Source organism: Nycticebus coucang, chromosome 8 (genome assembly GCF_027406575.1).
Source record: "Nycticebus coucang isolate mNycCou1 chromosome 8, mNycCou1.pri, whole genome shotgun sequence".
In the NCBI taxonomy this organism is placed as follows: Eukaryota; Metazoa; Chordata; class Mammalia; order Primates; family Lorisidae; genus Nycticebus; species Nycticebus coucang.
The window spans coordinates 41,039,250-41,067,063 of record NC_069787.1 but is presented as its reverse complement, the minus strand read 5'-3'; the positions used below and the strand labels follow the sequence as shown (position 1 = coordinate 41,067,063).

General features: G+C 36.4%; 2 protein-coding genes across 2 annotated transcripts in view; both read right to left on the bottom strand.

Moving 5' to 3' along the window:
• The window catches only part of CFAP20DC (CFAP20 domain containing), a 360,272-nt gene that overhangs the window by 191,679 nt on the left and 140,779 nt on the right, over nucleotides 1–27,814 (bottom strand). Inside the window, exon 6 of the mRNA XM_053599624.1 lies at nucleotides 22,822–22,978. Coding sequence (XP_053455599.1) covers nucleotides 22,822–22,978 — 157 coding nt within the window. The remainder of the gene's footprint in view (nucleotides 1–22,821; nucleotides 22,979–27,814) is intronic.
• Nucleotides 2,647–3,986, bottom strand: LOC128591854 (succinate dehydrogenase [ubiquinone] cytochrome b small subunit, mitochondrial). Its single transcript, XM_053599625.1, has one exon. The coding sequence runs from the start codon at nucleotides 3,944–3,946 to the stop codon at nucleotides 3,467–3,469; it is 480 nt and encodes a 159-aa protein (XP_053455600.1). The 5' UTR covers nucleotides 3,947–3,986; the 3' UTR covers nucleotides 2,647–3,466.

Below are 27,814 nucleotides of genomic sequence, written 5' to 3'. Positions count from 1 at the left end.
CACGAGAGAGACCCTCTAAAAACTGGACCTACCTCCCCTACTAGGGTGCTACAGCGTTCTCCTGCCAGGCATAAAACTGTATAAAACTGTATATATTCTCTACCTGCAATTCTGAGCTCCTAGCACTCCGCTCCACTCTCACTCTGAGGTCTGGAGTCCTGTCCCGCAGGAGTCCAGATTCTTGGGTGATTTCATGAGGGGTGTGGACAGGGCATGGACTGCAGCTGGTCTAATGCTGATACTGTGGCATGGGAGTGAGGAGAGGATGGTAGGCTGAGAGGGAACCACATTGGAGCAGTGATGCCCCAAGGTACAGAGCAGCAGCCATTTTTGGCAAAAATAGGGCTCACCCCCAGATATTCCAAAGCCACACCCCCTGTCTCCCTGGGTAATCAGAGGAGGCCGGGCATCTTCTCAGGTTGCAACCATCGCAGAACAGATCTGGGATGGAAATGCAGGCCCCATGAGTAAAGGGTTTGCCTGAGGTGGTGCCAGCCTGGGTGGAGTGTGGGGACTAGAAAATGCACACACAGAGCTGGCTGACTCCCAGGGTGAGCCCAACCCAGAGGACTGCTTTACTTAGCCTAAGACGCACCCGGCTCTCAGGGGATAGTCAGCCTAGAGAAAGGAGTGCAGGAGGCTATAACTGACAGCTATCCAAGCTATGAATACAAACCTTTGCAGGAGCAAAGACAGGGCCTGATGTATAGATTCTGTGAACTCAAAACGGCTTCTCTTCTGCAGGGGAATTTAGCCGGGACAGAAACAAATTCTGCAAAGTTGTGCTTTTCTGTCAATAACATCAGTTAGGGGTGGGGCTGGAACTGAGTGAACAACCCCCAGCCTCCATCAAGGAGGTTGTCAGGCCCCACCTCCCCCTGATAGATAGAGGCAGAGAGTAGTGGCCTGGCTGAGCAGATATAGATTTCCCTGTGATTCAGGCAGGTGCAAACCCCTGAAGTATCTGCTCATTGGAGGCAATTGGGTCACAGCCCTGTGGGGCTATCAGTGACTAGGTGTGACAGAGGTACAAGGTGGGGAAGGAGGCATCAACCTTCCCAGACTAATCTATTTGCTGGGTGGGTATTCCTGACTTCATGGAGCACCAGAACAAGTCATACTTGAGTTGTCAGCAGACTCCTGCGATCTAGTTGGCAGAGACCTTTTAAACTCTCCCACCTGAGATAGGTGCTGACTGAAACAATTGATTTGGACCTTTTGAATTGAGCCAATCACCCGAGGACTATCCAAGTGGTGCCTTGGGTGTGTGGTTGTAGGAAGGATTGATTTTCCTTTCCCAATTGTTACCTGTCGGGGGCAGGGTGACTTAATTGCTGGTATTTCTCCACAGCTGAGACTTCAACCCAGAGTAACTGTTTGACTAGGGTCAGAGAGAGACCAGCTGAAAACAAGACAGAAACACGTTGCCCAACCACCCAAACAGGTTCCCAGTTTCTCAGGTGGTAGCACTGTACGGGTCTTCGACAAAGCTCCAGGGGAAATGTCAAACGGTGTAAAATAATCATGGGGTGAAATCAGTGGAAGAACTCTGGTAACATGAATAACCAGAATAGATCAACGTCCCCAAGGAAAGACATGGCAGATGTAACTGAAGATCCCATTCATAAACAGCTGGCCGAGATGTCAGAAAGCGAATTCAGAATTTGGATTGCAAACAAGATTAATAGAATGGAGGAAAATTTGGAATTAGAAATTCGAGGAGCATTCAAAAGTCAGAATTAGAAATTCAAGGAGAAATTCAAAAGTTGTCTCAAGAAATTAACGAATTTAAAGACAAAACCACCAAAGATTCTGGCGCACCGAAGCAAGATTTTGCAGCCCTCAAAGATCTGAAAACTATAGCAGAAACTCTCAGTAACAGAGTGGAGCAATCAGAAGAAAGGATTTCTGACATTGAAGACAAAGCTTTTGAATGCTCCCAAACTCTCAAAGAGAAAGAGAAATGGAGAGCAAAAATGGACCATTCTCTCAGAGAGCTCTGGGATAATTCAAAGAAGGCTAATATCAGCCTCATTGAAATTCCTGAAAGTGATGAAGTGGCCTTGCAAGACACAGAGGCCCTTCTCCATGAAATTATGAAAGGGAATTTTACAGACATGCCAAGAGATTCTGAAATTCAGATAGCAGACAGTTTCAGAACCCCAGCATGACTCAATCTGAATAAGACATCCCCCAGGCATATCATAATTAACTTCACTAAAGTTAATATGAAGGAGAAAATACTGAAAGCAGCCAGGCGAAAGAAAACTATTACCTTCAAAGGGAAGAAAATTAGAATGACTGCAGATCTCTCTGCTGAAACTTTTCAAGCCAGAAGAGGGTTATCGACTTTTAATCTCCTAAAACAAAATAACTTTCAACCCCGGATCCTGTATCCAGCTACACTTGACTTTCACTTGTGATGGAGAAATTAAATACTTTAATGACATGCACATGTTGAAAACATTTGCTATAACCAAACCAGCTCTTCAGGATATTCTCAGACCTATCCTCCATTTTGACCAGCCTAATCCTCTACCACAAAAGTAAACTCACTGAGAAACTTTTTGATCAAACTCTAACTTCCACAGTGGTGAAAGGATAAAAAATATCTACGGGACTTTCTTTTTTTTTTTTTTTTTTACATAAAAGAGTAGCATATATTTTTATTATACAACATTTTTAAAAATTTCTTTTCATAGAATACATTTTCATGTTGGGGTTCTACAATGGGAAAATAACAATTTATTACTTATACATTATATTTGTGGACAGATTATTTTAGAACAAGTAAAACACATTTGAGGATTAAGTCTCAGTTTAGAATTGATAGTATTTTGATACATCTACAAGGGGCATCTAGTCCTTACATGGAACTTCTCTACATTCAGAAGCTCTCCAAGCTCTGCTTCCTAGGATTTAGAAATTCAGAATGTGAGACAGATATCAGTATTTCCTAATTTTAGAGTTTCTCTAGGATATGTAATCATCAGTAGCTGGTATCAACTAAGCAGAGAGGGATTTTTTCAAAAATTAAACTATCTAATTTTCTGCAAAGTCATTATTCATGAATTAACAGTCTTTCCCTTTGTCCCTTATTTCCAGACCAAATATGTAAGTCTGATCATGTGTTGATGGTAATAAAGCTGAAATCTCTTAGACTGATAAATTAGAAGGCAAAAGCTTGTATAGTTGCATAAAGTTTTGTTAAACTATGAGTCTTGTTAGAAGTTGAGAGACAACTCCATTAACTCAGTATAATATGAAACTCAGTCTTAAAATTTCTTGGCTATACCTCTCAAACCTTTTTCTCAAAAATTAATATTTGAAAATAACCACATGATTATAACAAGAGCTTTGTCCACCAATGGACTTAATCATTTCTTCCTTATTATGAGTTGAATGGCACGACAAAGCAGAGGCAAAGAGGCATACAATCAATTCTTAAAGTAGGAAGTCAAAAAGGTCAGAGTCTCCACAGCATGGCAACAGCTCTGCAGATACCCACATCATGATAGTTGAAATAACAAAGCCCAGCAAAGGTTAAAGCTGAAAGTGCCAGAAGGCCTGCCTTGGCAGCTTTCTGCGATGTGTCCCCATGAACATAGTCAGTAACAACTTGTCCAAGGCCCCAGTGACTATGGAGAGTAAGGGCTGCAGCCAGGGAGTAGTCCATCGCAGAACAAGGATTCAAATAAGCAGCTGGAAGCAGGCCCAGGAGCAAAACACTGACAACCCTCTCACTAGTCCAGTGGAGAGATGCAGCCTTGGAAGCAGAGTGGTGGCTCGGTGACAGGTGTATGTGCTGCGCTCCACACCATCCTGGGGCAGGTCGGTCCTGGAGAAATGCTGAGACATAAGCAGGTCTGATCACTGAGGCTCGGAGGAACAGAGCTCGGCCTCCTTGGGCACCGCAGAGGACACTCAGCCTGCAAAGAGCCGCCATATCGCTTCGGAGGGCTCAAGGTCATCCAGCAACCCGGAAGTATTTTTCTACGGGACTTTCAAAAAACTCGATACCCCAAATTTTACCAGACTTATCAATATTCTCCATTAATGTGAACGGCTTAAACTGTCCTCTAAAGAGGCACGGGTTAGCTGACTGGATACAAAAACTCATGCCAGATTTTTGCTGCATACAAGAGTCACATCTTACCTTAAAAGATAAATATAGACTCAGGGTGAAAGGATGGTCATCCATATTTCAGGCAAATAGTAACCAGAAAAAAGCAGGCGTTGCAATTTTATTTGCAGATACAATAGGCTTTAAACCAACAAAAGTAAGGAAGGACAAGAATGGTTACTTCATATTTGTTAAGGGTAAGACTCAATGTGATGAGATTTCAATTATTAATATTTATGAACCCAACCAGAATATGCCTCAATTTATAAGAGAAACTCTAACAGACATTAGCAACTTGAATTCCTCCAGCTCCATAATAGTTGGAGATTTCAACACTCCTTTGGCAGTGTTGGATTGATCCTCCAATAAGAAGCTGAGCACAGAAATTTTAGATTTAAACCTAACCATCCAACATTTGGATTAAGCAGACATCTATAAAACATTTCATCCCAAGAAAACTGAATATACATATTCCCATCAGCCCACGGAACATACTCCAAAATCGATCACATCTTAGGTCACAAGTCTAAGCTCATTAAATTTAAAGGAATAGAAATTATTCCTTGCATCTTCTCGGACCACCATGGAATAAAAGTTGAACTCAGTAACAACAGGAATCTGCATACTCATACAAAAACATGGAAGTTAAATAACCTTATGCTGAATGATAGCTCTCTCAGAGATGAGATTAAGAAGGAAATTGTCTAATTTTTGGAATAAAACGACAATGAAGACACAAATTATCAGAACGTCTGTGATACCACAAAGGCAGTCCTAAGAGGGAAATTTACAGCACTGCAAGCCTCCCTCAAGAGAACACAAAGAGAGGAAGTTAACAACTGCATGGGACATCTCAAGCAACTGGAAAAGGAAGAACATTCCAACCTCAAACCCAGTAGAAGAAAAGAAATAACCAAAATTAGAGCAGAATTAAATAAAGTTGAAAACAAAAGAATTATACAACAGATCAATAAATCAAAAAGTTGGTTTTTTGAAAAGGTCAATAAAATAGGTAAAACTTTGGCTAACCTAACCAGGAAAAAAAGAGCAAAATCTCTAATTTCATCAATCAGAAATGACAAAGACGAAATAACAACAGACTCCTCAGAAATTCAAAAAATCCTTAATGAATATTACAACAAACTTTATTCTCAGAAATATGAAAATCTGAGGGAAATTGACCAATACCTGGAAGCACATCCCCTTCTAAGCCTTAGCAAGAATCAAGTGGAAAGGTTGAACAGGCCAATATCAAGTTCTGAAATAGCATCAACTATATGAAATCTCCCTAAAAAGAAAAGCCTGGGACCAGATGGCTTCACGTCAGAATTCTACCAAACCCTTAAAGAGGAACTACTACATATATTACTCAACTTGTTACAAAATATAGAAGAAGAAGGAAGACTACCCAACAAGTTCTATGAAGGAAACATCACCCTGATCTCCAAACCAGGAAAAGACCCAACAAGAAAAGAAAATTATAAACCAATATCACTAATGAATATAGATGCAAAAATATTTCAACAAGATCCTAACAAACAGAATCCAGCAACACATGAAATAAATTATACATTGAGACCAAGTCGGTTTTATCCCAGGGTCTCAAGAGTGGTTCAACATACATAAATCTATAATTATAATTCAGCACACAAATTAAAAAAGAAATACCATATTATTCTCTCAATTGGTGCAGAAAAAGCTTATGATAATATCCAGCATCCCTTCATGATCAGAACACTTAAGAAAATTGGTATAGAAGGGACATTTCTTACACTGATAGAGGCCATCTACAGCAAACCCACAGCCAATATCGTATTGAATGGAGTTAAATTGAAATCATTTCCACTCAGATCAGGAACCAGATGAGGCTGCCCATTGTCTCCACTGCTCTTTAACATTGTATTGGAAGTTTTAGCCACCGCAGTGAGGGAAGAATAGGCGATCAAGAGTATCCATATAGGGTCAGAAGAGATCAAACTTTCGCTCTTCACAATGACATGATTGTATATCTTGAAAACACCAGGGATTCTATTACAAAACTCTTAGAAGTGATCAAGGAATACTGCAGCGTCTCAGGTTACAAAATCAACATTCATAAATCGGTAGCCTTTATATATGCCAACAATAGTCAAGCTGAAAAAACAGTTAAGGACTCTATTCCATTCACAGTAGTGCCAAAGAAGATGAAATATTTGGGAGTTTATCTGACAAAGGACGTGAAAGATTTCTATAAAGAGAACTATGGAACTCCAAGGAAAGGAATAGCTGAAAATGTTAACAAATGCAAAAACATACCATGCTTATGGCTGGGAAGAATCAACATTCTTAAAATGTCCATACTATCCAAAGCAATATACAATTTTAATGCAATCCCTAATTAAACTCCACTGACATACTTTAAAGATTTTGAAAAAACAATACTTCATTTTATATGGAATCAGAAAAAACCTTGAATAGCCAAGACATTACTCAGAAATAAAAACAAAGCAGGAGGTATCACGTTACCAGACCTCAGACTATAGTATAAATCGATAGTGATCAAAACAGCATGGTATTGCCACAAAGACTGAGAGGTAGATGTATAGAACAGAATAGAGAAGCAAGAGATGATTCCAGCTACTTACCATTATTTGATCTTTGACAAGCCAATTAAAAACATTCAGTGGGGAAAAGAATCCCTCTTTAACAAATGGTGCTGGGTGAACTAGAAGACTGAAACTGGACCCACACCTTTCACCATTAACTAAGATAGACTCTCACTGGATTAAAGATTTAAACTTAAGACATGAAACTATGAAAATACTAGAAGAGAGTGCAGGGAAAACCCTTGAAGAAATTGGTCTTGGCGAGTATTTTATGAGAAGGATACCCCAGGCAATTGAAGCAACTTCAAAAATACAGTACTGGGACCTGATCAAACCAGAAAGCTTCTGCACAGCCAAGAACACAGTAAGTAAATCAAGCAGACAGCCCTCAGAATGGGAGAAGATATTTGCAGGTTATCTCCCACAGAGGTTTAATAACCAGAATCCACAGTGAACTCAAACGTATAAGCAAGAAAAGAACAAGTGATCCCATCGCAGACTGGGCAAGGGACTTGAAGAGAAACTTCTCTGAAGAATACAGGTGCATGTCCTACAGTCATATGAAAAAACGGTCATCATCCTTTATCAGAGAAATGCAAATCAAAACTACTTTGAGATATCATCTAACTCCAGTAAGATTAGCCCATATCACAAAATCCCAAGACCAGAGATGTTGGCGTGGATGTGGAGAAAAGGAACACTTCTACACTGCTGGTGGGAATGCAAATTAATACATTCCTTTTGGAAAGATGTTTGGAGAACACTTACAGATCTAAAAATAGATCTGCCATTCGATCCTATAATTCCTCTACTAGGTATATACCCAGAAGACCAAAAATCACATTATAACAAAGGTATTTGTACCGGAATGTTTATTGCAGCCCAATTCATAATTGCTAAGTCATGGAAAAAGCCCAAGTGCCCATCGATCCATGAATGGATTAATAAATTGTGTTATATGTACACCATGGAATATTATGCAGCCTTAAGAAAGATGAAGACTTTACCTTTCATGGTTACATGGTTGGAGCTGGAACATATTCTTCTTAGTAAAGTATCTCAGGAATGGAAGAAAAAGTATCCAATGTACTCAGCCCTACTATGACACTAATTTATGGGTTTCAAAGCCATAACCCAGTTATAACCTAAGAATATGGGGAAGGGGGAGAGGGAGGAGAGAGGATGGGTGGAGGGAGGCTGATTGGTGGGATTACACCTTTGGTGTCTATTATGTCAGTTTATTTTATTTTATTTAGTATTTACAGCTTGATTTAAAAATAAGAGTTATGTCTGAAATTAGCATAGATCACAAAAATTAAATAGTGCTGAATTGGGAGTCCATAGACAGCATGGTCTGCCTTCGTATTTATAGAGGCTCCACTATATGCCAGGCACTTGTCCAATGGCTGAGAATCTAGTGGTGAGCCAGAGTAATCCTCTCCTTGCCCTCTCAAAGCTTACAACTAGCAGAGACTATGAAACAAATCAAATCATAAATAATTACTTATCATTTTGTTAAATGCTCTGCAAAGTTCAAGGTAATGAAAGAGCATAATAGAGGAATCTAATTACATAGAGTGTTAGGGAAAAACTTGGCTGATAAAGAGATATTTAAGCTGAGACATAAAAGATAAGCAGAAAGAAGACTGGGGTTATGGGGGTGGGAGCAATCATTCAGGTAGAGGAAACAGAACATCAACGATTGTGAAAGCAGGACTTTGGTGCATTTTCGGAACTGAAGGACAGTTTGGCCAAAGGGTTGCTGGTATAAGAGAGAATGACAGAAGAACCCCAACACGAATTTCAGTGATAATATTTAGCACAGCACCTGGTTGAAAGGGGAGGCTCAGTAAATGGTCATGGAAAAAGTTCTTTAGTAACAGCCCAGACTAGTTAAGTACTCCATTTTTGCTCTGGTTATTCTTTGTTCAGCTATATCCTGAAAAGTAGCAGAGACTACTTTTATTTGGGTATCACAACTTTCTCCTAAGGTGGCAAATAACAAATCAAGCTGACAATCAGATACTAAGGGACCAGGACCTGTGTGGATTGTTCTTTCAGAGAATTTCTATCTTCTGTGAGGGAATGTGTATGGAAACATACAGACTGCCTGATTAACATTTAGTTAATGAAATGACATAGCTGAATCTAAACTGCTTTTGTTAGCAAATATGACAGCACATAATGCTGGCTGGAATGGTCATTTGGAATGGCAAAATGGTACATGCAGGAGAAGGCTATGAGAAAGATGACAGATTTGCTCATGTAGCCTCCAAGAACAACCAGATGGTGGACTTTTTTAAAAAATATTTTTTGCTCCTAGTATGAGTTAGTATATAATTAGAATGTTTGAGTGACTTTGTAACCCTATTTGCCTTTTTTTGGTCTTAAAGCCATCATAAAATGAACCATTCTGTAGGTGTTTAATATCTTTGATGAGAATATTAACCAGCTTTAAAAATTAAGTCATCAATTTTAATACACACATAAAACACTTTATGCATTAAATATCATCATCCCCCTTTTTATCAGGGGGAAATACCTTATAAAATAGTGAGATTTATAGATCTGCTTTAGTTCAGGTCTCCTCCTAATTCATATAGTTTAAGTAAGAATTAATTGTATGATAATTCACTGGTCCCAGACTCATCTATATTCATCTTATTTATTTGGCAATAGCCTGTAGTGCCTATAATAGTGACTTAGTTATATCAAAGTTCACCTCTCTGAAACACCAGTGAGACACATGCAGTGAGAACCAAGCATAAAATGTAAAGGTCTCTGCCAAGATATTTCTATAAAGTCTGCTCACTTTTTGTCCATTCATTAGCCACATAATTACCAGATTTTCTCTGGGAATGGCATGGATTCAAATCTCTGCCCTTGTGGAGTTTACTGTCTAATGCTGAAAGATTTTAAGAAGCAGTGTATCATAGTGTTGGGCTCTGGAGCAAGGCATCCTGGGCTTATATTCCAGCTCCATTACTTATTAGCTGTGTGACCTTGGCATAGTCACTTTACCTTGTTGTACTCTGCTCTCATCTGTAAATCACTGATGTAAAAATAGTACTTACCTTATAGGGCTATCATGATGATTAAATGAGATTTAAATGATGATTAATGTATGTGAGAGTATAAAAATAGTGTCTGGTATGCAGCAAGTGCTATTTAATATTTGTGCAAAGTATTTCATTACTATAGTGTCAAAACCATTATATCTTACTGTTTTTTTTTTTTAATAATGAAAGGTTTTGATGTCCAAAGAGGTAAATAAACCTGGGCTATCCCCTAAACTTGGCTATACTGAATGAATTGTGTCCTTTAAGCTTTTTTTAAGAAAATAATTTACTGAGGAAAAATTCACCTTATCATAAAATTGACCATTTTTATGTGAATTATTCAGCATACTTAATACATTCACAATGCTTTGTAACTGTTATCTCCTTCTACTTCCAAAACATTTCCCTCACTCCAAAGTAAAACTTTACTCATTATTAAGTGGTTTCTCCCAATCCCTCAGGCTTCCAGTCTCTGGAAACCACAAAATTATGCTCTTTCTCTATGGATTTACCTATTTTGGATATTTCATATGTATGGAATCATACAATATTGTGATCTTCTATGTCTGACTTTTTTCACTTAGTGTAATGTTTTGGAGGTTCATCCACATTATAGCATCTATCAGTATTTTATTCCATTTTATGGCTGGTACTATTCCATTGTAGTACATATGACATCATTTTGTTTGTCCATCCATCTATTGATGACTATTTGGGTTGTTTCCTCATTTTGCTTATTCTGAGTAGTGGGGCTTTGAATGTATATATACTTGTTTGAGTACTGTTTTCCATTCTTTTGGGTACAAATCTAGAAGTGGAAATGCAGGGTCATATGGAATTCTATGATTAACATTTTCAGGAACCACCATACTGTTTTCCACAGTGGGTGAACCATTTTGTGTTCTACTCAGTAATATACAAAGGTTCCAATTTCTCTACATTCTTGCCCAATACTTATTATTTCTATTAGAAAAATTATAGCTCACCTAGTGTGTATGAAGTGTTACCTCACTGTGATTTTAATTTGCATTTCCTTAATGACTAATGATATTGAGCATCTTTTCATGTGTTTGCCTGCCATTTGTATATCTTCTTTGGAGAAATGTGTATTCAAATTCTTTGATTATTTTTTAATTGGGTTGTCTTTTACTTTGTAAGTTGTAAGGGTTCTTTGTTTAGCTGTCCCACAGGGGATTGGTTCCAGGACTCCCTGTGGATTCTCAAATACACATATACTGAAGTTCCTTATATAAAATCTCTAGATTACTTAAAACAACTAATACATAGTAAACATTATGTAAATACAGTAGAACCTCTTTCAGTTAACCAGCCAAGGCACTGAAACAAATTAATCAGCATATTGGGGTGGTCAACATAAGGAACTTCCATTGGGCATATGAAGTGCATGTCTGTTCTATGAAAAGTATGTCAACTTAAGGAGGTGGTCAATGTAGGGAGATGGTCAATTACAGAGGTTTTACTATAGTTGTTATACCATATCCCTTATTTGTGTAATTTTATATTGTTGGAGATATTTTTGATCTCCAGTTGGTTAGATCTGAGAATGTGGAGCCTGAAGATATGAGAGGCTGACTGTATGAGGTCTGACAATTAAGTTGGCCTCATTGTACAAACAACTTGATAAGGCTTCATAACCTTGGTATAACAGGTTCTCACAGTTGTATCTGTGTCAACGTGTAGTGGTGTCTTGCTGAGTAGCATTTGTTATTGCTGCATGTTTTTGTGTGCCATTGGGAGAATTAAAGCAAGGAACAAACATTTGTAAACTTGTTAAACATGCAAAGAGTGGAAGTGAAATCAGGAACATGATAGTCTACGTTTATGAGGATAATGCCATGGAGAAAATAGCAGTATACAAATGGATGAAATGTTTTTCTGAGGGGACAGAAAGTGTCACTGATAAAGAGTGCTCAGGGTGTCCAAAAATAAGCAGAACTGATGAAAACATTGCAAAAAAATTGTGGAAGAGTATGTTGAAAATCAGTGGCTAACTGTGAGAAGCACAGCAGACAAAGTAAACATCAATAGAGAAACAGGAAAATCTTAACTGAAAATCTTGGCATGAGAAAGGTGTGGCTCTTGTATCACAACAGTGCACCAGCTCTCCCAACACTGTCTGTGAGGGAGTTTTTAGCCAGCAGACAAGTAACTATATTGGCATACCCTACCTACTCATCTGATTTGATTCCCAATGACTTTTTCCTTTAAAGGAAATATTGAAAGGAAGAACATTTTGATGACCTTTAGAACATCAAGGATAATGCAATGACAGCTCATTCCAGAAAAAAATTTCCAGAATTGCTTTGAAGAATGGACTAGGTGCTTGTATTGCTGCATAGTTTCCCAAGGGAAGAACTTCACAGGTGACCATAGTGATATTCAGCAATGAGGTATGTAGCACTTTTTCTAGGATGAGTTTGTGAACTTAACTGTCTTTGTATAGTCTGGATACCGGAATATATCAGAATATTCTCTCATTATCTTTATATATAGAGAACCATAATATATATCCCATCAGATATATGATCTGCAAACTATTTTCTTCTACTCTGTGGGTTGTCTCTTTACTTTTTTGACAGTGTTCTTTGATGCATAAATGTCTTTAATTTTAATGAAAGCTCAATTTTATTTTTTAAAATTCTGTTGCTGTGCTTTCGTTCTCATATCTACGAAAATTGCCAAAATCAAGGTCATGATGATTAACTTCTTGTTTTTCCTAAGACTTTTATTATTTTAGCTCTTATATTTAGGTCACTGATACATTTTAAGTTAATTTTAACATATGGTGTGAGACAGGGGTCTGACCTCATTCATTTGCATGTGGATATCCAGTTTTTCCAGAACCATTTGTTGAAGAGACTATTCTTTGTTCATTAAATAGTCTTATAGCCCTTGTTGAAATGAAATACGTGGTTTGTTTCTGGACTCAATTCTATTCTGTTGGTCTATGCATCAATCCTTATTTTAGTACCAAACTGCTACTGTAGCTTTATAGTAAGGTGTGAAATTGGGAAGTGTGAATCCTCCAACTTTCATTTTCATTTTCGAGCTTGTTTTAGCTATTTGCAGATTCCACATGACTTTGAAGATCAGCTTTTCCATTTCTGAAAATAAAGGCCATTGGAATTTGAGAGCGATTGCACAGAATCTGTAGATTGCTTTGAATCTACATATATTCACGACTCATTTTTGTGAGATCTACTCTTGGCTACTGGGCACCTCTGCTATGCTAAGACTTTACCATATTTCTAGTTCTGGGGTGATTTTGAGTTCAATTCCACTACAGAAAGGAGTAGAAATGCAAGCTTAAATTGCTGAAATTTGGGTATGATATGCAGTAACCTGATCTGAAGTTGAAGACAGAGGTGGGGAAACATCCAACATAAGAACATTAGATGTTATTACTAATAATAAGTATTAAAGACATCAAAACATTATGGTCATTAGGGAAAGTAAACTTGTTTACTGTTGAGAAAAGAATAGCCAGAGGCTTTGTCTCAAGTTCCACCTTTTGCAACATCAGCACACGATGTCTTATTTCCATGGGCCTTGTTTTTCTTACTTATGTAACTAAAACATTGAATTAGAGGACCTTCTCTCCTCTGTGAGTTTATTAATGTTAATGAGTTTCTAGATTCTTCTGTGGCCTTTAAAGGAAGAATTTTCTTCTCATTGCTTTATACTCAATCAAGGTTTATTGACTAGAGAGGGAATGGATGAATAATTGAACAAATAGCCAACTCTTAATTCTTTACTTTATTAAGCATTTATGATAAGTTACCAGTGCCAGGTCATGTGCTAGATATACTTGAGATAAATAAAACTGTGGAGAGATGTAGTATATACCTTCCAGAGCTGTCAATTTGAAATCATACCTTTAATTCTTCTTTTCTTGCATTTCTGAACACAGAATACACACTCCCCAGTACTGAGATCTGAGAAAACACACTCAACTGGGGAGTTGGGAGACCTGTAAAATCATCATTGACACAGAATAAGTCTATACTTAATGTATCATGACTTGATCTTCTCTGCTTGTTTCTTTCTTCTGTATTTCTCATACCTAACTATCTAAACATATATTCTGGTTTTTATTTTAAACACAGAATGATAAGAGTTAATCAATAATTCAGTCATGCCTAAAAATGCCAGTCCATGTTCCCTCAGGAACCATAAAGTAATAAACTAAATTGAATCAGTATACTTTACTACTTGTCCAGCAAGTCATTCCTCTGGGCAAGTAAAAACTGATTAATTGCTTGTTTCAAGGTTCCAACAATTCACTTTCTATTATGCCCATTGTGTAAAAAGAGAATAGCAAAGCAAAGAAATTAGGCAAAATCTCATAGCTTGGGTGAGTTTAAGAAGTTCTAGAGTGAAATGGTAGCAGTTTAAATAAGCCAAGGACAGTAAAGTACTAAGCTTAACTGAGCATTTAATATAAAAATTTTAAATCAAATCTCAGTATGGAATTTAAGAAACAAGTAAAAAAGTTTCCTAGGATAAAGGTCTTAACCCTGTGACTTATCTGACTTTGCAGAAGAAAATGACCCCTCTTTTAGTCAGAAAGACAAAAGGATATCCATTATTTATTGTAATACAGCACTCTTAAACACAGCTAATGACCAAATCTTGGCATTCCTACTGCATGACATCTCTTTCCCTTTGAAAATTTTATCTTTCATTTTGAAAATTTCCTTCTCTGCTTGTTTCTGCCAGCCCATGAAAGGCAGCACAGTACCTGGTAGAAATTAGGAAATACAAACTCTGAAGTCCTACTATCAGGTTCAAATAATGGTTCTACTACTTAGCAGTAGTGTGACCTTGGACAAATTACTTGACTTTTGTGTGCCTCAGTTTTCCTACCTGTACGATGGGGACAACAGTAACATCTATGTCATAGGTTTGTTATGAGCATTAAACAAGCTCATACACGTAAAGTGCTTAGAATTCTACCTAGGTCATATCAAGAGTTAATGCTGCAAACCTCACCATTACCACCACAACCACCACCACCATCATCATCACCATTATCATTATCATCACCATCACCATCTCCACCACCATCACCATTATCACTTTCATTATATCACTTCTGTTGTCAATTTCTTTGACCAGGGACATTGAATTTTTCCCTCTACTATGTTATCTTTTGTCCTATTTTGTATAATTATCTTCATAATAAACTCTCGTGTTAACTTTTCTAGTGTCTACGATTATACATAAAACCCTGAGTACAGGAAATGTGCTCCACATCTTTATATCATTCAAAGTATGCAGCCTAGCAGTGCAATATTATACCTTCCGTCCTGCCATGCACCATCCTGAACTTCCTCTTCCTTGAAAATCCATCCGATCCTTGCATGATTCCATCCCTTTATACATATTACGACCTCTCCTCTGTCTGAAATGTCTTTTTTTCTCATCCTATTTCCTTTGTTTGGAAAACTACTATTTTTCCTTCAGGATGCAGTTTGGATAGCTGATTTCCTACATCAAAATATTCTAAATCATGGTCTATGAACAGACAATGATCCAGGATGTCTTTCAGTGGTCTATGGTTAAAGCGTTAGCTTTTATTCTGAAACCAAGACCTTCCTATTAATACTTTATAAATGCTTTTCTGCATGTCTGTTTGTGTAAATATCCTTTCATTTAATGAAACAATCAAAACAATGGTTTTCATCATTTTAGGTTCTCTTTGTTTTAATAACCTGATTTGGCAAATTCAAATGTTGACAACTCTGTGAAATCCAAGTGCCTTACCAAATGGCTCTCCCAAGTAAAGGGTAGTGCTCCAGACTCTTCTCCTACTGCTAATTAAGCCCAATAGGGAAGTTACCACTGGGTATTATAATCTATTACATGTAAGTTTCCTTGTTGGACCCTGAGCTTCTTGAAGCAGGGGCTATTTTATCCCAGTGGCTGATGTATAAAGTCAGATAAATTTTTAACATCTGCACACTGCATTATAGTTTATGTATTTTCAAATATGCTTTTGTATTTAATTGGATCTTCACAACAGCCTTGTAGTAATTAATGATAAGCACAGCTCAGAGATGTTCAGGACTTACACAAAACTACAAAGTTGGTTCATGATCATAGTAATGGACTGTGGGAACAATAATCTATGTCTTTAGGTTCCACAATACCAATTTAACTTCTCCAAGATGTACTTGGTTTATGCACATTATGCTTTCACTGGGAATATAATAATGGTATTTTACCTAACCAAGGAATAATTATTATCCTCATTTTACTGATGAGGAAACTGAAGCATAGAGATAAGAGTACTTAGGGTGAGACAAGGTTAAGTACTGGCAGCTAAGCAATGAGGAATACAGGCTTACACACCACAGCACCCCAAACCTCAGCATGCTTCCTCAAATCTAGCCAGAACATGGTAGGTACTCTGAAATGTTATATACTTAAGGCTTCTTTCCAAGCCTTCCACAAAGCTCAAAGAGATCTCATGCCAGTGCTTGTTTTCTTAGAATTGGTTATGGGTTATCCATTTACTTTTTAAAAGTTAATTTTTAACAAAATAATACATGTATATTATTCAAAAATTTCAATGGTATCATAAAACTTATAAGAAAGAGACACCATTCTCTACTGCTGCTCTTCTACCTCATATAACCCTAAGTCCCACAAGGTAGAGGCAACTATCTTCAGCTATATCTTTCAATAACCTTCAGCTGTATCTTTCGGTGTTTACTTTTGTATTTATATACGTAGTAGCATTATACTGACATTTCCTCCCCTACCAGTTTTAGATAATGTCTGACTTCTTAAAAAGAGGATTCAACACTCTTAAACTACCACCCCATTTTCGTTCCCCTCCTCATCCTCCTAATGTGATTTTTCATTTAGATGCATTATTATTCAGCATTTTATATTAATAAGCTTGTATTAAAAAATGGTATATTATGCACTGAGTGCATTGATGAAAATCTAAAACACTGAAAACACCAAACATGGCAAGGATGTTGAACAACAGGGATTCTCATTCATGTTGGTGGAAATGCAATATGCTACGGCCACTTTGGAAGACAGTTTAACAGTTTCTTACAAAATTAAACATGTTATTACCATGTGATTCAGCAATTGTGCTCCTTGGCATACCCAAATAAGTTTAAAACTTATGTTTACATAAAAAAACCCATACAACAATGTTCATAGCAGGTTTACTCATAATCATGAAGGCCTGGAAGCACCCAAGATATCCTTCAATAGTTGAATGAATAAATAAATAAACTGTGGTACGTGAATACAGTGAAATATTATTCAGCGCTAAAAACAATTGAGATATGATGCCATGAAAAGACTTTGAGAAACTTTAAATGCACATTTCTAAGTGATAGAGGCCAATCTGAAAAAGCTATATACTGTATTACTCTGACTATATGACATTCTGAAAAGGCAAAACTTGGAGACAATAAAAAGATCAGTTTTTGGAAGAAGTGGAATAAATAGTTGGAGCACGAGGACTTTAAGGACAGTGGAATTCTTCTGAAATGACACAATAGAAAAATAGGTAAAATAGAACCCCAAGAATAAATTCTAAGGTAAACTATGTACTTTGGGTGATAACGATGTCCCCATGCAGGTTCATAAAGCATAACAAACGTAACATCCACACTCTGGTGTGGATGTTCCCAGAGTGGGAGACTTGTGCATGTGTGGGGACAGGGGGCATATGAAAATTCTACATACTGTCCACTTAATTTTGCTGTGAACATAAAACTTCTCAAAAGACAAAGTTGTGCACATCTGAACCACATGATAAAATTATATTTCTTTTCTTGTGCAACTTTTTCTAAAACTTTTTCTTTTCTTCAAAGTTGCTTCTTATCATCAGTTTTCTACGTTCTGAACCTTAATTCTTCTAAAATCCCTATTACCACTGCAAAACCAGCTTTATTCTTCTCGTGTGCAGACATATCTTACTTTATCAGATACGTTATTTTCCCAGAGACTTTCCTCCTTAAAGCTTCCATTTTTATGCTGAATTCTGGAGTGACTGCTTTCTAGATGATCTACCTAGGCATCATCCTTTGAATTCCTTTGACCTTAGTTCTAGAAATTTCCTTTGCCTTTTTTTTTTTTTTTTTTTTAATTGTTGGGGATTCATTGAGGGTACAATAAGCCAGGTTACACTGATTGCAATTGTTAGGTAAAGTCCCTCTTGCAATCATGTCTTGCCCCCATAATGTGTGACACACACCAAGGCCCCAACCCCCTCCCTCCGTCCCTCTTTCTGCTTTCCCCCCCCATAACCTTAATTGTCATTAATTGTCCTCATATCAAAATTGAGTACATAGGATTCATGCTTCTCCATTCTTGTGATGCTTTACTAAGAATAATGTCTTCCACGTCCATCCAGGTTAATACGAAGGATGTAAAGTCTCCATTTTTTTTAATGGCTGAATAGTATTCCATGGTATACATATACCACAGCTTGTTAATCCATTCCTGGGTTGGTGGGCATTTAGGCTGTTTCCACATTTTGGCGATTGTAAATTGAGCTGCAATAAACAGTCTAGTACAAGTGTCCTTATGATAAAAGGATTTTTTTCCTTCTGGGTAGATGCCCAGTAATGGGATTGCAGGATCAAATGGGAGGTCTAGCTTGAGTGCTTTGAGGTTTCTCCATACTTCCTTCCAGAAAGGTTGTACTAGTTTGCAGTCCCACCAGCAGTGTAAAAGTGTTCCCTTCTCTCCACATCTACGCCAGCATCTGCAGTTTTGAGATTTTGTGATATGGGCCATTCTCACTGGGGTTAGATGATATCTCAGGGTTGTTTTGATTTGCATACACATGAAAAAATGTTCATCATCTCTCTCTCTCTATTTTTTTTTTTTAAAGATTTTATTTTTTTGAGCAAAGATTCTCCCTTTGCTTTTCTCCTGGATAAAGAGAAAAGGGCCAGAAGAAAAGTAGTGGACATGGAAGACAGGCAAAAAAAAAAGCAATAATTTTTTGTGTTAGCAGAATCCCTGAAAAGAAAAATAAAATAATGAGACAGAGCTAATATTAAAAACTATAACCCAAGATAACTGTATAGAGTGGAAAAAAGATTTATGCCTACACATTCAAAGAGACCACTGAGTAACAAGAAAAATCTATCTAGAAGGATAAAACCCCAAGATATATCTTAGTAAAACTATTAGATTTAAAAGATAAATATGAAACTCTCAAATACTCCAGGCTAAAAATAAACAAATAAATAACTTACAAATGCAAAAACAATTAGACTGGCATCAATCATTTCAAAACTAACCTATAAAATAAGGTGACAATGGAACAGCACTTTTTAAGAGCTCACAGAAAGGAAGTTAGAAGCAAGTATTTTATGTGCAGCACCAAGCCGACCTTCAAATATCAAGCATATAGAAAAATCTACTTACAGAACTTAGAGAATTATGAATCCCTTGACCCTTTTTTGAGGACTTATTTGAGGAAATCATGTGATGATGTGATGACTGGAGAAACCTCAGCAAAAGGACTGATGGTGACTATTTGAAATTCACAAATGCACAACTAAGACTAAAACAAAAGTGGGGGTGAGAGTGAGAACTAATACACTGAATTTAAATTTAAAGTTATTTAAAAAAACAAAAAAAAATCATATTTTTTTTAAATTCTAGAAGGTTCCAGGGTCTTCTCTTTATCTCTCCTGTTTTCAAATTTCACAATAGTGAATCTTTTCCATTAATTATTCTGGGTATGTAATGAACTATGTCAATCTAAAAATATCTGGCCTTCAAATTTGGACAATCATCTTATATTTCTGTTTTCTCTAGTTTCTCTCCTTGAAATCCTATTACTCTGATGGTGAACTCCTTGAACTATTTTCCAAAGTTGTTAACATTTCCATCCTAGTTTCATTCTTTTGGGCTTATTTATTCTATTATTATTACTGTCTTTTTTCTTTTCTGGTTCTATTATCTCTAGAGAAAGAAAATACCATCCAGAGCATCAAAATATCTCTACAATTTTTAATCTCCAATGTCTAGCATTCACTCAAAATTCATCAGGCATACCAAGGCATAAGGCCAAGAGAAAAATAAACACACAATAGAAATAGAGCCATATGGGATCCAGCCACACACAGGAGTTATGAGCTAACTTTAACATAACTTTGGTTAATACATTTGAGAAATTTGATAATAATATGAAGAATTTCATCTGAGAAATGGAAATTATAGAGAAGAATCAAATGGAAATTCTACAATAAAAAAAGAGAATAATTGAAATTAGGAATTCTGAAGTATGCCTTCATTTAACTTTTAAATAAATATACAAAGAAATGCCTATATAGATGCTCCAAGAGCACTGTAGAAGAATGTTTCTAGAACCATTGTTCATAGCAGCCTACAAAGGATAAATAAAATGAGGTATATTTATACAATAGCATACTACACAGTACTGAAAAATCAATAAATTATTGTTATGCAACAACATAGGTGAATTTCACAATGTTTTACAAAAGAATGCATATATGAAAAAATGTGTCCTATGTGATTCAACTTATATAACGATAAAAATAGGTAAAATTAATCTGTAGAAGTCAAAATAGAGGTTACCTTTCAGGAGAAAGGAGAAGGTCATGATTAGGAGGAGACATAAGCAAGATGTCTTCTAAGGAGGCTCATAATGTTTGATCTGCATAGTGGTTACAGAAATGTGTTCACTTTGTGGTAATACTTTAAGCTGCACACTTAGGATCTGTGCAGGTTTCCATATGTATATACAAAGTTTATAATATAATAACACTTATAATGCACTTTAATAAAATGTTTATTGATATAAATCAAGAACAAATTATTTGTTTTCATAGATGCAGTATATTTTCTTAATGCTGAGAAAAAGAATGTATGTATATTCTGTATCATATCTATTTCCTTTTTCCTAATGGTTTTCCTCTTAGTTTCTGTTTTCCTATTAGGTATAGTACAGGTACCTGATGTACTTAACGTTCAGAAACTCCAGAGACCAAATCTCCTGTGGGTTAGGCATATGGAGTTAGAACCAGAAGCTGGAATTTTCTATAGGATAAAAAAATTGTAGCCAATCTCTCTGTTTTTAGCCTTCGTCTTTACCCTCCCTTGGCAGTATACCTAGCATTGTCAATTCTTGAGCCTCTGTGAAACTCACTGGCAACCTGATGCAAATTCAAAGGTTTCAGCTTCCTTTGCTCTTCTAAGTCACTCCTTAATGTTACAAAATTTACAAACATCTTTTGTCTGTTATTGTCCCTTCCCCATACTCTTTATCCTGGTGAGTTTATGCTTTTTTTATTCCTATAATTTTGATGAGGTTGGAAGAAGAACCAGAGATTGATTAAAAGATTAAAACATGCATTCAATTTGACATGTTTGATCCACTTTTTCCTTTACCTTTATTTAAAAATATTTATCAGGTTATGATTTATTTCCTATGACTTAATGTATAGTGTACAGATATTTCTAGAAATTTTGAGACTTTTTATTAGCTGGGTGCCATTTTTTTCTTTTTTTTATTATTTTTTTTTATAATTTTTTTTATTAAATCATAGCTGTGTACATTAGTATGATCATGGGGCACCCTACACTTGGTTCATAGACCATTTGACACATTTTCATCACACTAGTTAACATAGCTTTTGTGGCATTTCTTAGTTATTTTGCCATTTTTTAAAATGAAATCTTTACCTTCTCAGATAGTTTTTAAGTGGTACATAAGATGAGCAGTCACATTTGATGGCATGTGATCTCTTTGGAGAGCTGTTAATACACTGCTGTGTTTTATTATCAAATGAAATTTATAGGCACAGTGTCCTGTTCCACAGAGTGAGCTACATAAGGCTTTCTCAGTCATCCAGATGGAGCACAAATCTAAAGTTCAGATACAAATTTCAAGATACACCTTGACATCTTATGTGCAGCCCTGCTTCCTGGGCTTCTAGAATTGATTAAAAAAATAAAATCCCAGACAAAAATCAAAAGGAAGAATCAGTATTCTTTCAATACTTTTGGTTGTTTAAAACCATCTTAGCAGTATGGTGTGCTGCCTTATGAATTCCAGATGGCTGTTACCTACAGAATATATTTATAAATCAAATTATGAATAATAAGTGTATATGTTTCTAGTCCTTCTGTTTTTCCATTTTTAACATGATCACTAGAAAATTAATATGATTTCTTCCCAGATGACTTCATGCAATGTACAAGAATAATAAGATCAATGAATCCCCAACAATAAAAAAAAGAAAAATAAGATAGTATAGCAGACAATGGTAGAGCTTTGTGGATGCCCAGTATCTTTCTCACAGCCTTCCTAATTTGTTGACTTTCCTACACAATGATACCTCCCTTCCTAGTCAGAAATCAGACATTTGCTTTGCCAGTCTCCTTTAAGCATGCATCCCCACTTCCACAAATCAGAAACAGTCATGTCAAACTTTGCTCAGTAGAGAGAAATATGAAGAAGAATACATTTACTTTGGGTGAGTGTGGCAGGGAAGAAAATGTCCTGCTTTGAAGGGCTGCTGAAACAGAAATTCTGAAACTTAGAGCCCAGCATCCTTGTGTAACTTACGGAGTCTCTGCACAGTGGAAGTAGCTATGGGAGGATCATTTCTGGAGAAGTTTCATGGTAGGGGTTGAATTTTTTCTTGTCTATAGGATCTAAGCCTGACTCTAGAGAATTTATGAACTGGATAATTTTCTAAAATAAATTAATTTTCTTTTTCAATCACCTAAAGAAGATTCTGTTGTTTGCAACTAAGAACCCTAATACAGATAGCAAGTTTTATCATAAACAGCAAAAAAAAAAAACAACCATAAAAGGAAAACTTCATACATTTTGTAACATTCAGCTACAGTAAATATAAACTTTTGATCCAGAACATGATTGTGGACAAATTTATTTCTAACATCAGACATGAAATCAAACTGCTACCACATACCCATGCAACCATCCCCAACACATGGCTAATTTAAAAAACATACAGAGGATTTAAAAATCTTGATAGCAATTTGAACATACCATCTTTGTCTGCAGTGTCTTGAGGTTTTGATTTTAAGGTGAATATCTTCCGTAGCTTACAGTTAGCTGAAACAATAATTCCATCCAATGACTGGAAAACTGCCCCTTTGAATATTTCATTGGTGAATGCGACCAAGTCAATGCACAGATTGCACCACTAAAATAGAGAGACACAAAGAAGAGTGAGTACCTTCCATAATCACATAAATGAACAAGCCCCTTTCTATGTTGGAAGTCCAGAGAGTTGAGGCAGTTATCTGCATCAAGTGGCTCCAAACTAATTTTTCCCCCTAGGCAAATCTATTATGTTTTGGCATAAATTTTCTTAAAAATTGACTTGATTATTCTAAAGAAATTATGACCATGTAAACTACACTGGTCATTTGACTACAGAGTTCCCATCATGAGATAAGACTATGACTAACTTTTGGGAAATAACTCTGTATCTGTAGGCAGCATACTAGTGGGAAGCTAATTGCAGGTGCGTCAGACCACTTAAATCTTGAAAATCAGGGATAAGTAGCCAATTGTTCTTTCAAGGGGACTAATTTGATCACAATTAGCCACTTATATTTGTTAAAAAAAAAAAGGCATGGATGAAAATTAGAAGCTGGGTTTAAATTGTGGCCAGTTCTGTCTACTTATAACCAATTAACCTATTGTACAGAAATAGAGTCTTCTAAAGAATTTGTAATTATCCCTGGTATTTGCCAGTTTTTAAAGCACTCTTGTAGGGACTAATTTCTGCCCATTAAACAATTAGATCCCTCAATACTTCATCAAATGAATTCTATAAATGGTCTGAGTTAAATAAAGGAAAAAAACAATCATTTAGTAAGAAATTAAAGCATATTTAAGACTGAAGAATAGAAATAGAAGAATTTTTGAAATCAAAAGAAAATAGTATTAAAGTTATATGCACTTCTTTTATTTGTTTAGAAACAAAGTCTATATAAGGTCCATTATGTAATTATTTTCCAAAAGCAAACAGTTTACTTCTAGAAAAGTTGATTTTCTCAAGGAGGTGAACCTAAGGTTGTTTCCATAGTAGAGAAGTAAACGACACAGTAGTAAATTATTGATTAAATACACGATTATTTTCTGTGCAGGTATCTCAACAGTAAAATTATATTCCCAGGCTATGAAGATGTTTTAGTCTTTTGTGGAAAAGGAAGCAGGTAGGACTGGGTGTCAGGAAATAATGAGATGGGACTGAAGGCAACATGGTGAACGGTGGGGAGGAGTAGGAAGTGCAGCAGGAAGGGCCAGTGAGGCCAGCTGGAGGATCAGGATTCAGGAGGGTGAAGTGTATGTGTGATTCTGTTTTTTTTTTTTTTTGCAGTTTTTGGCCGGGGCTGGGTTTGAACCCACCACCACTGGTATATGGGGCCAGTACTCTACTCCTTGAGTCACAGGCACCGCCCTATGCATGTGATTTTTGAAAAAAGAATGTGCAAAAGCAGAGTACTAGAAAGTTTAGACTAATCGTGATGCAGGAATAATGTGAGCTGGAAAGAGAGGGTTGGTGTGGGGCAGGGTACAAGGCTGAGGCAGAATAGAGAGCACCAAGGTACAGGAAAACTGGTTCAGTCACTGTCAGTCATCTAAGCACAAAGTGAGGAGGGCTAGCTAGAAATGCTGACTTAGGAAGGACAATACCAGGGCCAACTCCAGTACATATGCCATAGGGTGAAGTACCATGTTATGGTTCCTGTTCCTAAAAGACTCAATACCATGCCCAGATCCCGACCATTTAGCAGGTTCACGCCTCAGTACACTCATTCACCCATTCTTCCCCACACATGCTAAGTGCTAGCAGGTGTTAGACACCTCGGTGTGACTTCAAGGATACAGATAGGAATCAGACAGTCCTAGTCTGGGATGGGAGGCAGACATGTGGCATCTACTTCATACAGTTACTACAGGGGGCCATTGGTGGGTGGGGAGGTTTAGGAAAGCCTTCTTTGAAAAAACATTTTAAAAATGTTATAGTGGTATTATATGCAAATACAAGCATAACAGTGCCAAAGTTTTACACAAATATAGCACTTTGTTATTCCTTCTCTTATCGAATCATACTGCCAACTTGTTTCTTCTCCCTGTATTTTTTCACTATTCAAAAAGTAATTTAATATATTAATTACTAGTATAGCAAACATTGCATTTATACGTACACAGTTGTTTTAGAAGGGTATGTACAGTTAGGTTACATTGTTTGGATTTGTAACATAAAGTCTAAGCTGTAGTTGTGTCCCTCACCCAGGAAGTGTGGCATACAATCACATACTGTTCCCCCTGGGTAGAATCTGACTACTCCCTTCCTCACTTATTGAATTTAATTATGTTTTTCTCTCATGTGAGCACACATGTTTCAAATTAGTATTGAGTACATGTGATGCATGTTTTTCCATTCTTGTGATGCTATACTTAGGAAAGTGTTTTCCTAATCCCTCCAGGCGGAAACAAAGGATACAAAAAAATCACTTTTTATGGCTGAATAGTATTCCATAGTATACACATACCACAGATTATTAATCTGTTTATTTTAAAGTAATGTCTATTGATTCATCAATTTTAGATACTACTTACTTCCTATCATGGTAGATAAAACTTTTGGCTAGTAGTTTTCACTCCCTGCTTCTCCCACTTCCTCCTTCCTGAATAATTATCCTTCATTTACTCTTTTTCTCTTAAAATGCACATCCAGTGTCTTCTTTATTGTGACTATGTAAATATTGTATATAGTTGAGCCAACTGGTGTTCTAGGATTACCTTTCCCTTCCTTATACAACTTTTAAGGTATTTTTTTAGAGTAAATAGCTGTTTTTTAAATTATCTGCTTTTTTTGCCTTGTGAGTCTTCCTATACTTAGGAAAATCTTGTGATACCTGAGTCTAGTTTTGAATAAATAAGTTTTCTAAGGCTAGGGAGGCATGAGAACATTCTGGTCACTTATTTTCAACGCCTTTCACCTTTGTACCTGCTTAGACGGACTTTTTAGCTGGCTACACTACCAACTCTGCTTGGGAATCAGTACTAGTCTCCTTCAAAATCTCTAAATCCCAGGAAACCAGATCCTTGCCCACTACGCTTTTCATATCTATTACAGTCATGCTGCTTTTATTCTCCCTGCCTAGACTCATGCTTCATGGAAACACTCAACAAATAAGGATAAGGATATGCATATGTGAAAGAATACATGAAGGTATGTATATAAATACATGCCAAGGCACGTATGTTCACACTTTCATTTTATAATCATTCAATAATAAAATGTCTGGGATTACTTAGTTAATCCATTTCTGAGGAGTACAGAGAAGGATGGTTCTTGAAAAAGATGGGAAAACTTTTGTAACTCTCCCTTGCCTAGAGGAAACAGAAATTCTTTTTTGGTTTAGCTGGTATTTATAAAGCTTCTAATTTTTATAAACTTCCACAAATAATTCATTATTCATAGAAATACTGTGACATAATTTCTGAAGTTTTGGAAAAGAGTATATAAACTCTCTACAACCAATAGGTAGGTTGTATGAATTACAGTTGAACTTTATAAAATATTATTTTCATTATTCTTGCTGCTGTCCACTCTTAAAAATCCCCCTTTTTGACATTTTTCTTGATCTCTAGTAACTTCATTTCTATGTGTAACTCTAGTCCAGTGGGGGAACAACTCCTGATGTAAAATATTCATGAGTATAGGTCTTTCAGAAGTATGCATCAGAAAACAGTAATCTGACAGAGAAAAGACAGTTCTGTTTAGTTTGTTGCTTGGATTATTGAGTTTATACTTTTTTATTTCCAGTATGAAATTTTGTAAAAAGGAGTTGACTCACTCTTCTTAGTTTCCAATGTCCTTTACAGCACTTTACGAACATGTATACCAACTATTTAGCTACTACTTTGTAATGAGAACATGTGGTGTTTTTCCATTCCTGAGAATGTTTCAAGCATGTTTTTCCAGTTTTTATTGAAATCAATATCCAATATCATAGAATATGGATTTATTATACTACTGAAAGGACTGTCTATTCACGCATACACACACACACTCTCACACATTCAAGTGCATGTAAGAATAAGTTCTTAGTGTCCTAGTATTTTTGAATAAATATTTTTGATACCCTATGCCCCTATTCTCTGCCATTACTATAAAAAGGATCTCAAGAAAACTAGTTTCATTTTGCCAGTGTAGAAAGAACTTGGATTACTAACAACACACCGTTCAAGCCAGCACTGTCCTTCCAAAAGGAAACGACAAATAAGAAACCACAATTTCACAATCCAGCAGTCCTAAAGTACATATTTTCCCAGAATTTTAGAACCTCATTCTATTATCATGCTCCCATGCCATTGTATACAAAAACTAGAGTTTTAACCCTGTGCCTTTAAAAACAATTTTTCACCTTTTAAATTTCTCAATAGGAAATCAGTTTACAATGCTTTTATTCATGTCTATCACCACATTGTATGTAGTAAGGTCTATAAGCAGAGATTATAGTTCTAATTTTATATTCACATGGTTAGAAGAAGTAATTATCTGCTTTTACTGTATTAAAAACAATTTCCCTAGGAAAAGCAAATCACAACAAGTCCTTCCATGGAGAGAGGAGAAGAGATGAGAGGGCTTCCAGGGCTGCCAGAGCTAGCTTTTGGCTGGACCAATGAAGGGTAAATTCCTTGTAGATGTATCATCACTATACCTGTACAGCAATCCATGACTACCTTCCGATTCCTACCCACATCGAACAAGCTATCTCTTCCTGAGACAGCAATTCCATATTTCTCTTAATAATCCCCAAGTCAAGCGTTCACTGGACTCTGAAATTCTTACTTGTGAAAAGTACTTACATTCTCCAGAATAAGGGTTCTATGAACATTGCCTTAACTGAAACCTAACTTTTCTCTGAGGTAATACTTCCCCTGTTAACTCTGGAGTTGAAGTTTATTTATGAAGTTCATTTGTGCTTCTACAGACCTCTATTTTGGGACCAAG

Coding starts and splice junctions, on each gene's coding strand:
- LOC128591854 (XM_053599625.1), bottom strand. CDS start 3,946: ATGGCGGCTCTTTGCAGGCTGAGTGTCCTCTGCGGTGCCCAAGGAGGC.